Below are 14,821 nucleotides of genomic sequence, written 5' to 3' on the forward strand. Positions count from 1 at the left end.
TCATCACGTTGTAAACAGACCAACAGTGAGCAGCCTCTCTTCAAACTGTGCAGCAGGTAATTAAAGGGGCTATGTTAAGGTCACACACACACACACACACACACACACACACACACACACACACACACACACACAGACAGACCCTCTGTAACTCCAGAAACATAACGGCAAGTGTTTGTCTCCGAATGTGTCCTTCCACACAGTTATAGCCTCCACCCTGGCCAAATGACTGTTTATGCATATTGCAGCCTTCCACATGACAATAACTGTACTTTTATGGAATAATTGTTTTTGATTCCTGTTGACTCTGTTATTGGCTTCTCAGCAGCGGCCCCCACTACAATTTTAACCAGATTGTTTCAATTATGAGATTATTCATATCAGCAAGTCGAAGAGTGGTTGTTTGTCCCTGTGAACTACTGCTTTGACGATGGACTGTTAAATTACACCATGTCTCATAGTAATAAACTCGGCGTGGATGGTCCTGCACGCCCTCTTCTTGCAGCAAGGTCGTGGCGACTAAAATGACTACAGCAATTAATCATTAACCAGAATAGTTGCCAATTAATTTTCTGTTGTTCGACTAATCTGAAAATCATTTCAGCTCTTACACTGCACCTGCAGAACGTGTCAACATGCTAACATTAGCATTTAGCTCCAGCCTCTCAGCTGCTAGCCTGTCCGTAGGCTCTGCAGCCTCGTTAGCAGCAAGACGGTAGTTATGCAGATGAACGAAGGATCAGACGCAGGCTGCAGTTATTGTTCTCTTCATCTGAGACAGAGGTACAGATGGTCTGACTGGAAGAGGCTTTCGGAGAGCGGCTCTAAAGCAGAAGCGGATCCAGATCATTTGCATTTTTTCCCTTTTAGAGGCGGTGAAGGGTTAACCTCGGCCCGTTTGATGGGCCACCTTGCTAAATATAACCCCAAACCTCCTCCACATGGGCACACACGAGCCTGCAACTGCACTCCCTCTGTCAACACTCTGGCTCACACACTTTTTTTTTCCCCACAGTGCACACACTCCAACAGGCTCATTTACAGTCTTGTCGTACTGCAGCCGCTCACACACTCATTTCTCAACACACCATTAATACTTTAGTGAGTGTAGTTCCACTGAGAAGCTCAGTTCATTCAGGCTCGCACACGAGGAGGTTTCGCCAGCTGTTTCTGTCTCACGCTAAGACCAACTGGAGGTAGCTGAGTCAACATCAGTTGTTGCTGTAGTGATGCTCACAGTGTGGGAAATGCATTTGTGCTTTATTTTTGATTTCAAACATTTTAGGTGTGTTTACTGTCAAACCTGTGCCATATTCAAGGAATAGTTGGACAGTTTGGGGAAAACGCTTCTTTGCTTTCTTGTCGGGAGTTATATGAGAAGATGGATACTGAGAATATTTCCAGCAAAACAATTACGCTAAAAACATACAGAGCTACTCCCTTCATCATCTTTGTAGCACTGCAGCAGTGAACATGAAATCCATGGCAGGCGTCTTTCTTTGTGAGCCATTACCGAATGTCAGTAAGGAAACTGTCAGCACTGAAGGCACCACAGGGATCAGAAAGGAGGTTGGGTGGTGGATAAGAATGACCCATGCAGGTGTGACTTTGTGACAGTCTAACAAAGTCCAGTTTACATCTTATGAGGACGGTGTAAAAACCAGTTGTATAATGTCCTCTGTGCCTCTGGAAGAGCTTTCCAGTGTTAAAATGTCATCAGGATTATCTCGGCTTTGGCTTGAGACTTAAACATTTTAAGAGGAAGCTTGGATTACAAACTAGGGGTGTGGGGCTTGAGAGATAAGGGCACTTAGGCGGCAGTAACCTTTTGATCAAAGATGCTATCCAGTTGCATTATGGGGAATGTAGGATCCAGTGTTTTTGGAGCTTGGCTCATATTAGAAAGTAAAAATTAGCATATCTCAGCTTCTGCTGCTTCGATTTTGACTGTTCTTTTTTTAATCTGTCTCTCACAAGGGTCCCTACTCAATGAAAGTGCGCTGCAGAATTGCTGGAATACTCCTTTAAAAGGAGGAAAGACAAGACAAGCATTCAGAACCTGTAGCTGGAACAGGCTATGTGTTGGTGGTAGAGAAAGTAGATTCACCGACGTCCTGGTTGTCATTAGACTTTGGCTCGCTACCTGGATCTAAACCATGCCAGAAAACGCGCCCTGTGCCATCACACAGCTGCCAGAGCCCCTTGTTATGTAAAGAATATGTGCTCGTATCCATTCCTGAATTAATGTAACAAGAGTTTTATGTAACCCAAGCACTTTCTTTGTGTGAGATAAGATAAAAGTCCATTTGAATATAAGCAGCACCATGATGGAGCAGGTACTTTCTGGCCTTGCCGTGGCTAAAAAAAGCATCTTTTTTTTTTTTATTAAAGGGTGATCTGATGGGTGATGATTAAAGCGAAGCTGTCTAATACCTCCCCTGCTTCCCTCTTTGTTTCTGCAGTAGGTGGAAATTGGCCCTTGTATTTGCAGCCCAGTTCTCATGCTGCACGACTGCTCTCTTCATTAAAAGGGAAGCCGCGTGCTCAAAGCTGCTTCAGATTATTACCATATGTCTGCAAAGCCCAGAGCTGAGCAGCAAACCGGCTCCCATCCTACCCTCTAATTTCTTATCCCAAAATTGGACATGTGGGTCGTTGTGTGTGACAACGTCCCTCCCTTCCCCTAGCCGGCACAGTACATTCTCACAGTATTTCTTCTCCCATTTTAGATGCATAATAGCAGTGCATCAGCCTTTAAGCAACACTGGGGAAAATATTATGCCTCGACTTGAGATATCTAACTGCGTGTTGTTTTAACCCTTCGGCTGTTTTTCAAAGATATCGGAGAAGTGGAAATCATTGTCTCCGTCAGGCATCTTAAAACGTGACTCCCTTTGCTCATCTGGGGCTTCTCATCTCCGGCAGGCCAATGTGTGCATTGTACCTCCGCAGAAATAACTGAGCTCATTCACCACAGAGCTGGTGCATTCATAAAAAGGAATAAATCTTTCAGGAGACATAAAAGGCGCGGGCACTAATTAATGCAGAAAAATGTCAGCCTTTTACAGTTTGCGCAAAACATAAAGAAAGTTCACTCTGGATGTAGGAGGAGGTTTAAAAGAGATCTTTGTGTCCCCCAGTCCAAAAGCCATTGGCCCAGATTGCCCGTCCCAGCATGCAACTCACCTCTGCATGAATACAACACTTGTCTGATGGAGTGGGCAGAAAGCCCCCCTATCACCAGGAGATCCTACACAGGGCTTTAACATGAGCAGCTTGTCTCGCACACAAGTTTTGTACAGTTTCACAAACTTTTCCAGGGATAAAGTCCAGGCTCAGGGAAGGCAGCAGCGGAGGATATTTTACTTGCTGCCGGGGATGAGTTTGCAACACCTTTTAGCCGTTGGATGTCTGTAATTTAGTCAGGAATAGCTTGGTTAAATGGATTAGAAGAGGAGCAGCATTTGGTGCTTGACAGCTCTTGGTGGGTGGCTTTCAGTGGATGATTAGTGGAGGACTGAAAATTCTGCAGAACCAACAGTAAGAGGCATCGCAAGGACAGTTCAGACACATGTTGACGTTAGTCTTTGTGGACAGAAGTGTGGGCAACAATATCACTTGTTGCCAACTTAAGACTTGCCCGTTAAAACCTGGATGGCAGCGGTAACGCCAATTCCAGGTTTGGAAACAGTAATGTGGCCCCCTGGGGTAGTAACGGATTGTACTTGAGGGAAATTTGCTTGCTCACTTGGACCGACCTTAAAGCAGAATCAGACTTGGATAGAAGGTTCAAAGTGTTTTGTGGTTTAGCTGGATGAGGTAATTGTGCAGGTGGAGAGTTTGAATAAACATATTGGCAGTTGGCAGAGTGTAAAGTCGAGCTGGGCTGGCAAGTGTTGCGTTAAAAAGATGGTTGATGAAAGGGGTGAACTGATTGTCTGCAGAAGTTCTCGGAGGGTCAGAGGCCGATTATGTTTATCAGTCCGACAGATGACACTGTGGGATGAGTCAGATCCACACAGCGGTTTTAGGGCAACAGTTAAGCTATATTAATTACTATTTAGCATTAGCTGGTTGAAGAAGTGACAATGTTCCTGTACTGGAAGAAACGTGGAGCGTATGAGCTGGAGGCACTGCCATCCTCTCTCACCCAAGAGGGAGTGGAGCGCTACTCCTGGTCATCATCCCTGGACGTCATCCATGATCTGTGTGGTAAGCTGGGTAATGAAGGTGACTCACCTGACTAAGTAGTGGATTTGTGTTTGTGTGCTTGCGTGTGTGGTTTCTCACAGTGAAATTGTGTTTGTCTTGCTTATCCATGAAATATTGTGTGTTTTTTCTGATCATCTGGTCAGATTTTGAATTTGTCCAATACTTGACCACATATCTGCAAAACTAATGACATCCACATCAGCTTCCAAGTATATATCTTTGCAGTTCTTCAGGTTCTTGACAGGATGATCGTCAAAATTATGGCAAAACATAAGATTTACTGACATTAGTACTGTGAGAAATATTAACTAGGGCTGTATATTGGTGCTGATCTCCCGTTTGATTTGATTTTGATTTAATTTGGGCACCTTCATCACCTGTGTTGTTAGAACCGGGGGAGGAGGACGTTATGCAAATCCACCAACTCGACTGCAGGATTTATGTTTTACAAGAAAGGAGGCATTTTCATATAAAATACTAAAAAAAACAGATTTAGCATTTAAGAAGAGATAAATGAACAGTTAACACAGGATTTGAACTTTTTAATGTGTGTTTTCATTTCACTGGCTGGACTGTTAACTAACTGCTATCTTCTTAGTTTACATGAAACACAAAACTGTGACATCAGTCTATCTGCTTCAGTGCATTTTTACCTCTTGGCCGGTGTTGCTTGTCGTTATCTAAACAGTCCACATGAATGCTTGACCGTGATTTGAGACTAGAACCACCACAGACACGGTGGTTCCTCTGTCCCCTGCTCATTTCAGGCCCTGCCCGTCCGGAGCTGCCCTCATTCGTCTAACGTTGGATTGACGCTACTGTTTAACATGAATCATACATTACTTCACGTTGTTACATGTGGCTTTTCTGCAAGCAGATGATCTGTTTCACTTGCATTTTGAGCTGAGGATTTCAGCTCCATCATGGAAAGGTTTTTTTTTTTCCATTGCTCTGTTCTTCCGTGGAAAGCACTCAGTGACCTGGCATGAAGACAACCTCACATGAGCGAGAAGAGAGCGGATGAGACCAGCTCCACAGATGAAATATTTACCACTGAAGAAGTGCATAGCTGAACTGAAATGCTTCCCTGTCTCCTCTCAGTGCTTTTTTGACGTGGCACAGGGGCACTTGCTTTCCGCTGTGCCGCCCGATTTATGCCATTACTGAAGGGGAAGTGATAACACAGGGCTGGGGAGGAATGTTCTTCATCCTCCCCTCTCTGCCAGCCAGCCTCTTGGAAATCCGGCTACTTTCTGGTCAGCTTAAGAACGGTGCCTGCTGAGGCAGACCTGTTTGGCACAGACCGAAAGAGGAATGCCACAGAGGGAACAGTGAGGCTTTGATCCTTACCTTTTCACCATCTCTGTAATTAAGCCCCAAGCTTCTACTGAAAACATTTCCCAACTCTGTTGGAGCACTCAGCCTTTGAGCTTCTCCACTTTAAGAACCGTCCCTTTCTTCAAAATAGAACAGAATGAAAAGTCATCCCTTTGATTTCTTATAGTATATCAGCGCCAAAATACTTTTCTCTTGCCAGTCACAACTCATGTAACACATTCCCAAAAGAGGTAGAGCGGAGCGTCCTCTAACTGTAGGGTTTGTGGTCCGATCCCCGGCTCCTCCTGTCCCCTGAAGTGTCCTTGAGGTAAAAATTTCAAATGTGAACGTTTCCTTGTAAAGCAAGAATAAGACTCATGAAATCGGCTTCTGTTCTTACACTGTGCAGCCAACACAACACAGTAAGAAAGCAACAGCTCTGTTTTCAGTTTCTTCATTTTGCATCAAGCCGTCAGCAGAGGCAACTAAAGCAGCACTAAATAAAGTTCTCTGAATCTGAATCTGACTAATTAGTATTTTTATATATAATTCTGGATTGGGTGATGATCGGCTTTTCTTCCATTTTGTTTAAAGTTTTCAAAGCTTAAAGGTCCGTCACTTAGTGGACATAAACAACCAGGTGTCACTCGCATTGTGTCACAGGACATTTGCATAAAATTAAAACACAAGTTAAATAAGAGAAGACACTTGAGGAAAGCTTTTGTTCAGCCAGCTGACAGAAACTCAGTGAGGTTGTATGTTGAGTTCTAATTTGGGTTTCAGTCTTTCTCTTGAGCTCCTGCTGTGCACCATGTTCACTGGGCCAGTCTAAAAAAACCCCAGTATACGAGTACGCGGTGGCATTCCTCAGGTCATACTCAGCCACGGGTTCCAGTAACAGCCCAACATACCTCTGTTCCTTGGAGTTTAGCACCAATAAAGCCCATAAAAAGAATAGCCTATTAGGGCACACTGTTATATAACTTGTGCTTCACCAATTACTGTACTTTCTGACATAAATGCCCTCAAAAATTTAAGTTATGCAGTAATCCCCTCATGACCCTCTTAAATATGGTGACAAGGTATTGAGTTTTCAGGTGATACTCTACATTAGATATGCACTGAGACATTGGAGAAAGATGTTTTTTTCCAACCGCTGTTGTCATTAAATAATTCCAGAATGAGTCAGCAGAGTAAATCAGATATTATTTGTTTTTGTTTTTTTCCTCCATCTTGTAAATTGAAAATTGTTGACTGCTCCTCCATCTCGCTCTGGAACAGTTTACACTTGTTGTTCCGTGGTTTTCGGTTTTATACGTGGAGACCTTGGGTTTGCTCAGATGTGGCGGTGGAGAGGGAAAGATGGGCGGGAGGGGGGGTCGGGGAGTGTGTGATGCACATGTGTGTGATTTTACCACTGTGGGGGTAAAACAACATTATAAGCAGGAGGGCTGTGTCCTGGCCGCTGCCACTGAACCCTCAGCATTAGAAACAGCTGCAACCTGCTCGTGTTTTTACGTCTGCACACCAGGGCCCGACTTATTCACCTGTAGAGGAACACTGAGTTTAGAGTTTGTAAAGGTTTGGATTTATTATTCTCTGAACTTTTTCAAGTCTCACCAAGTGTGATATCATGTTTGAAATGTTAATTAGCTAATTACTGTAAACCATCTTTACACCTGGACCATTGACAGCGTGGTTAAATCAAAAACATTTTTCTTCATGCTGTATTTATATTTATCTAATCTTTGTGACATTAATTTGTGAGGATTCATTAATTTATCTTGAGTTTGAAATTTTGACGAAAACACCCCTACCTGCCTTATTTTCCTGGGCATGGCTTCCACATTTTTCTGTGGTCTGACTTTTCTGCCTCCGTGTTACCCAGCATGTGCTGATATGGCTATCTCTTTGCCAGCTTTCCCTGTCCGTATGCCATCCGCCTGCCTGCCATCTGTGTTCGTGTCCCAGGAGTGTTTTCATAACTATCTCCTGGCATGGAGGTGTATGTTACAGTACATATGGGGGTGTGGAGGGTTTAGAGGCTCTCGCAAACGTTGTGTGAAAGTGAAGAGAGGAGTCGAAGCCTAAGCAAATAGTAGAATAGGCTCACCACCCTCTGCATGTGCCATGATGAGACCTCACCAAATAGAAAGCAGAGCGAAGAATTCTTAACACTCCTCATAAAAACGTGCGTAAGGCTCACGGCTAAACGTGCGCTCGGCTCGGCCTCTCCCTGCCTAAACATGGAGCTCTGATGAGGCTCTAAAGGGAGGTGGTGGTGTGAGAGAAGAGGAAGAGTATGGCTGTTTAAACATTTCATCTTGGGCCATAAGTGTTTATGTTGAATTAGAAAAATTTGGTAATATTGGGTCCTTGACTTCAGCAGACAAAAGCAAGTTTCTTGCTTTTGGTTAGTGACCTTGATTTTACTGAAATGAAAACTAGAGCTTCAACTATCAGTTATTTCAATTATTGGCTAATCTTTAGTTTATTTTGATAAATTAATTGTTGTGCAAACCTGTACTGCAGCCACTGGATGCTTGAGGGCTGCAACTAACGACTATTTTCATTGTTAAGGAAATTGTGAAATACATTTAATAATTTCCCAGGGAAGGAGGCGGGGTCTTCAGATGGTTTGTTTTGTGTGACAAGCAGTCCAAGATGTAAAGGCATTCAATTTATGATGATATAAAAACAGAGAAAATGACAGATTCTCATATTTGAGAAGGTGAAAGCAACAAATGTTTGGCATTTTTGTGTTTGATAACTGACGTAAATGAGTTGATGAATTTTTTCCCAAGCGGCAATGTGATCAATATTTCAGCATCAGAAAACTTCTGCATTCCTTTTGTGCCTTTTAGTGAGCACACTTAAAGCTTTGACACTTTAAAACCATGTTCATAATTGCATTATGGTTGCAAAATGAGGAAGTGGAGATTGACAAGTGGGAATACTTAGTGGGGCAAGTGTGCATCATTTCAAACTTGCCCCACCGCTCTGGCTTATTTATGGGTGCCTAATGGGTCCTTGCCCCAGGCTGTGTCTAGCTGTGATGAGCAAGCCAGCACAGAGCAGCGTAGATGGGATGCTCCACTGTCTCTTTAGTGTGCAAGCTCATTGTCTGCCGTCACGTGTGTTCGTGTATAGTGTGTGCTTGTGTTTGCTTTTGGCTTAATCAGCAGTGCTGAGTTCAGGAATTCCAGTTCATCAGAGAGAGAAAGCGAGAGAGTCAGCAAGATATGAGCAAGTAGGAGAGAAGATGGAGGTTCAGCAGATAAGAGAGTGATTCTACAGTAAAACAAGACGCTCAAGTACTAAAAACGAGGGCTAAGAGGTTAAAGGTTAAGGAGCTAAGCTAGGTTAAGGAGGCTAGAGTTTAGGGCAGATGAGGATAGAAGTGGATTTGAGGCTATGGCTCAATTAGTTCAAATGAATGAGAAGAATCACGTAACATAACCCATAAAACCACATTCCTTTGTGGCTCCTTCACTGCCTCATTTGCATGACAAGCTTGTCCAAGTTGTTATTGTGGTAGGGTTTTACATTTTTTATCAGGTTCCTTTATGTTAAATTTTCTCATGAACAAACACGGAACAGGCACTGCAGCCATTGTTGACCCGACCTGACCTGTGAAACAAAGCCTTACCAAAATTATTTAGATGATTAATTGCTTATCAAGCTAGTTAGTTTTTGAAATTAATTTCCTGTCATTTCATTAATTGATTAGTTGTTTCAGCTTTAGATCTAGACACTGTGCCTTACATGGTAGATCAGTGCCGTGTGTGTGTGTGTGTGTGTGTGTGTGTGTGTGTTTGTTCATGTGTGAGTGAATGAATGAATGAGTGATTGTTATTTGCTTTGGATATAAGTGCAGTCCATCTGTGGTCATGAATCCAAAATGCTTCCCCACATTAGTAGTTCAGAGGATGATGACAGTGGATTTTATGATCACACCCCTCTGGAAGGCTTGTTGTGCTTCACCTCTGAATGTTCAGTTCTGACTCATCAGATTAAAACTTTATTTTTTCATGTTTCGATAATTTTAATTTTTAATAAAAGCCATAGTTGGGTTTGGGCTCTGATAACTGCCTGAAGCTCTGAGCATATTATGTAAAAAAAAAAAAAAGAAATTTATATAGTAATTAACTTAAAAAAAAACAAACTTTAATTAAAAATTGTAGTTCTTTGAATGTTGGTCTTTGAGTTGAGTATTAGTTCTTAAACTTGCAGTAACAGAATTTCTGGCCACTTGGGGGCAGCAGAAACAAGCTGTAGATACATTAACATGTTATCACCTTTTGAATTAACGTGGCAGATTTATTAGCAAACACTTGCTTATTTACACGTACAGCAGATGCAGAGTAGTATTACCATGTATTTGTCTCTGTCCACCTGTTCAATTTAAAAAGTTCAAACTTCAGCCTCCTTTTAGCTCTGTTTTGCTTTCCACCAACTCCCGAGGGAAATAACGGACTCATTAGCTGCTAAAAGCTAAATCCTCAACAATGTTCACGTTAGGTATTAACTTTGTTTGGAGTTTGGGGCTGGGAAGGTAGTGTGCATTGGGTTTTTATAACTTTTTTACCTAAACATGCTTATTAGAACAGTGACAATGAACCAAGTTAGTAAAGCTTTGGGCTGCAAACCAAAACAATGAGCTGAAAGACTCTAAACTGCTCTGTAGAGCTGAAAGGACCTGGGTGATAATTATTTGTGTGTTCTCTAGGAGTGACCCCTTTCACAAATAAATTGGCCACCTAAAACGGGTATAAACACTTTTGCCTTTAGATTTAGTAGGACAACACCTCATTCAGTCAAGTACATTTCACGCATCACCTGACCCTTTAAAGTTCAGGTGAACCAGGGTCTAGGTGCGTTTAGTTCACTCAGCTACATCCCTGTAACGAGACCTGAGATCACACCAGTGAGGCTGGGCAACGTTTCTCTATTGGAAAGCTGTGAAGTCTCGCTGCGGTAAAGAAGGTTCTGCCTCTTTGGGAAATGCTCCATAAAAGCTGGAGGCTCCCTCCGCAGCCTGCTGCTTGTAAACCCTGAGGGAGCCATTAGCCTGAGGCCCCCTGGCAGAGGCCACATTCAGAGCTGAGAGCGCGTCTCGGCCTGCTCCCAGCACACAGACACACAGGAGAGACCTTTTTTCTCTTTTCCCGGAAGGTGATGGAAGTTTGACAAAATACACTCTGCCTCTGTGGGATTGTTTAAAGGTATTCAAGGGGGGCTTTTTTTTTTGCCACACTAGCGGCATGGCGGTGCTGATTGGTTGGTTCACCGCTTTGGCCCAGACCAAAATATCTCAACAACTGTTAGATGAATTAACATGAAATTTTGTAGAGACATTCATGGTCCCCAAAGGATGAATCCTACTGACTTAGACGATCCCCTGACTCTTCCTTTAGTGCCACCATGGTGTTACACCAGAAGGCCAAAGGTTTTTACTTATTCTGTGAAATATCTCAAAATCTACTCGATAGACTGGTACAAAGTTTTGTGAAGACATTCATGTTTCCCAGGTGACTTTGGTGATGATTTCATCATTGGATTGGCATCACTGGATGGATTTTTTTGGTACATCCCATACCCCTGAAGAATGAGTTCTAATAACTTTGATAATCCCTTACGTTTTCCTCTAGCACCATCGTCAGGTCAAATCTGAAATTTATTTCCATCAGACTCAGCTGTACTTTGTGTTTAGTGCTAATGAACATGGTAAACGTTGCCATTACCTACTTACCATCAGCATGTTATCATTGTAATTGTGAGCTTGCTAGCATGCTGACATTAGCCTGAAGCCTATTTACAGTCTCACAGAGCTGCTGTCACGGCTGCAGGCTCTTGTTCTTGCTCCTATATAGCAAATTCACTGTAGACAGGTTGACCCTTCCTTTCCCAGTGGGGAAGCTGTGGGCTCTGTGGCATGCACCAATTACGCTGTTTTTCCCTCTTCTCTACAAGCACCCTTGACCTGCGAGCGTAGCTGTAGCCAAGTGGATGACTCAAGGTGACTTGTTCCTGTACGCCAGATCAGGGCAGGCCTCGGCTGCTTTACCGTTTCTTTCATGGTGACAAATTATTGTTTGAAGTTGGCCTTTAAAGTTCAGCCACGGAGTGACTTCATGTTCTAGCAGCAGCCCGCCTCCATTACTGATGATTTAGTAATGATATCTTGTTAATGGCTCGGCCAAATAGGGAGAGATGGCGCTACAATGAACAGGCTATCTGAGCTTTCTGGAAGGGTTTAGTACAAAGTCCTGTAATGCCTGGAAACTGGAGACTTTTTGCAACACGCACCTCTATCATCTGTCCCACCCCCTCCGGCTCTTTCTGCTTCCCTTCCTTACTCTTACTTTCTCCTCCGTGGATTCACTGTTTTTCTCATTAGACAGACAGATAAATATTGTGAAGCTCGGGCCCTCTGTTATGATATCTTTATCGTGTGTGTACATGTAGAAGATGTAGACGTAAACACTGCCTTTTATCATACTCGCAAAGCAGCGTTGGCCAACCAGTCAAGTAGATTTTAGAGGTTTATTTGACAACGGTGATTTGTTATTGTGGAGTGGAGTACAGCAAGCTTACCCACTATGACAGCACTTTTGTGCAGAACCCAGAATGGGGGGGCTTCCTCTCATTTGCTCAATTTTCTTCCTGTCTCTTAGGTCATTATTCACTTCTCTCTGATCTCCTCCCAACAACACACCCCACCTTCTTCCCTCTGTTTACCTTTCCTTCAAGAAATCTCTTTAAGCAGACTTCTCTTTTTTCATTTTATGACATGGCTTCTTGGTCTCCATTACTGCGTGTGAGTGTTTCTTGTGCTTCTCCTGCTTTTTCACTCCATCCTTATGTAAACACAGGCAGTGGCTTCAGTCCTGGTGTCTACATTATGTTTTTACAGCTTTACCAAGAAAGGTGTGTTAATGGACGTGTGGCTGGCTGGGTGGCTGGTTTGGTGTTTTAGTGATAAAGAGAGATGTGAAATTGACGTGTGTGTTCTGTTTCAGATGACAAGCCCGTCCAGGAGGAGGACTGGGTGGTGTGCCAGCACCCTGAGTGTCCCGAGCGCCGGAGGGCCTCTAAGGTAAGACCCTTAAACCCCGAAGGAAGGTCTACGCAGGGAATGATTTCTCTGACAGGAACGACAATCAGCAGGTTTTCCTTCAGAGTGTCTTTGTGACAGGAAAAAGTTGTAAAGCGTCTAAAATCATATGTTCTGACCAAACACCAAAACATGTGTTTAAAGTCTCACTTAAAGGGATTTTGGGAAAATTCGCTTATTCACGTTTTTGCAGAGAACTGAAAGAGAACATTGATGCCGGTCTCAGTAAATATGAAACTACAGCCTGGACACATTTTCTGGAGTTTGTGCTCAGCTAAGCTGTCTCAAAATTTTGAACTTAAGTTCTGTTCCCTTTTTAAGTGACAGCAAAAGATGTTTTCACTGGTAGGGCAGGGAAGCTCTATGAGACTCAGCAGTTGCTTCCATTAATTTGACCATCGGCTGCCTGTAAAAACACCAACTCACACTGGCGTTCGCAGTATCGTACCTAAAATAAGTTCCAGTTACACTGGCACCAGCGATACTCAAAGATACGGCTACTGCTGCATAAATAAACTCTATTATCTTATTCTAGTTATCTGTATATCAGTGCAACAAAGTGCGTCATTCTGGTTGTATTTATTTAATTTTTTATTTTTATGACTGTTGTCAATCGGGAGCAAAGGATAAATAGTGTGACGTTGTTGTAAGGCTCAAGGATGTCGGACAGATCGGCCAACAAAAAGTCTGACGTGGGAGACCGCTTTGTGTCCCGTTTCCTGCTGACAGCCAGTGCTGGTTTCTTTTAACCATGATGACGAAGCTCCCCTAACATTACCAAGCTAGTCATTTTAACCACCGCAAGGTTTCCTCAACTTTAACAAATACTTATTTTAACCCAAGCCATGATCTTTCCTGAACCCTAACCAAGTTGTTTTTATGCCTAAACCCGACCAAACTTCAACCTTAAAATGCTTTTATTTTTGCAACAGTGATTTGGAACGCTTCTGGAAGGAAGAGAAATTATGTTTTCGGTGTGATAAGGGCGTCAGATGAGAAAGTGCTGATATGTCATTCTGAAGGCAATTTCACACAACGTAGTCATTTTGCAGGACTGGCTGTGCTGTTACATGGCCAGGTTCACACCAGGACTTCTCAAAAATCCTTTTCACTGCAATTTAATTCAGGAACTGAAAGTGAAAGGGCTTTAAAATGAAGATGCAGGCACCACTTGACTGTGTTCCTGCAGCTCCCGTTGGTACCCCTAAGCTTTTGACCCGGAGATTATTGCATCTCTCTTGTGTTGCATTACAACACAGTGAAGGTGAAGCAGGGTGGCGACGCTGCTTTTCTCCTTTTAGGTGTTAAAAGGGGCGTGAGTGTCTGGGCTCTGTGTCTGGCCACCAGACTGTGAAATGAATTATTACTTTGAAGTCACTGGTTTCTGAAAATGGGAGCCTGGCCAGAAGACCAAGGGAAACCGACATAGTGTCTGGCCTGTCGGTCGGACTCTTGGTTGTTTTGGTTTGTCGGCTCACTCCCGCCACTAGAGCTGGGCATTAGACAGATTTTCCCCTTGAATCGAGATGTTGTCCCCTGCTGTCTTCTGTGTGGAAACAATGGAAAGGGAAGAAGACAGAGAGAAAAGATAGTGAATTCAGACAGCACGCAGAGAGAGGGATGGTTATATATAGTTTTTTCTCCATAGCAACTGGGAATAATAAAGTGGGGGAAGATGAGAGAGCCAAAGAGCTTAACCTGAACTATCCTTGCTGCCTCTTTTCCTGCTCCTCACATTATTGAGTCTCCCATCCCCACTTTTCCCGAAAGACAAAAACACTTCAGACTATCTGGCCCCTCTCACATGACAAAGTTCCTGCTGTTTTTAAAGATTTGTTTGCAGAGTTGTGGATGAGGAAGAATGTGAGTTTACGTTCCATACTTAAGGTATGCATTTGTGTTTATACGACCTGCTGTGGCATGAGGGGGAGGCGGAGTGGGACAAAGCAGGCCTAACACCACCTGTCTCCTTGGTCAGGGTCAGGGTTGTTGTTGTTATGTAAGGGAATTAGGGAAAGACTTGTAGCCCAGTGTGGACTGGGATAGATGGACAGACTGACAGCAGATCCATTGGGCTAAAACGATACAACAATGATAATGCAATGATTAAATCTGTCTATTAAAAAATAAATTGGCTTACTTGTTCTGTTTTCACTTTGAGTCACATTTAATCTA

The 14,821-nt window shown here is 43.2% G+C and overlaps 1 protein-coding gene across 2 annotated transcripts in view; it reads left to right on the top strand.

Annotated features, from left to right (window-relative positions):
* plekhg5b (pleckstrin homology domain containing, family G (with RhoGef domain) member 5b) overlaps window positions 1-14,821 on the top strand; it is a 64,364-nt gene that overhangs the window by 4,898 nt on the left and 44,645 nt on the right. For both annotated transcript variants that reach the window (XM_041054622.1, XM_041054595.1), the window contains exon 2: window positions 12,552-12,628. In XM_041054622.1, coding sequence (XP_040910556.1) covers window positions 12,552-12,628 — 77 coding nt within the window. The remainder of the gene's footprint in view (window positions 1-12,551; window positions 12,629-14,821) is intronic.

This window comes from Toxotes jaculatrix, chromosome 2 (assembly GCF_017976425.1).
Source record: "Toxotes jaculatrix isolate fToxJac2 chromosome 2, fToxJac2.pri, whole genome shotgun sequence".
NCBI classification, from domain to species: domain Eukaryota; kingdom Metazoa; phylum Chordata; class Actinopteri; family Toxotidae; genus Toxotes; species Toxotes jaculatrix.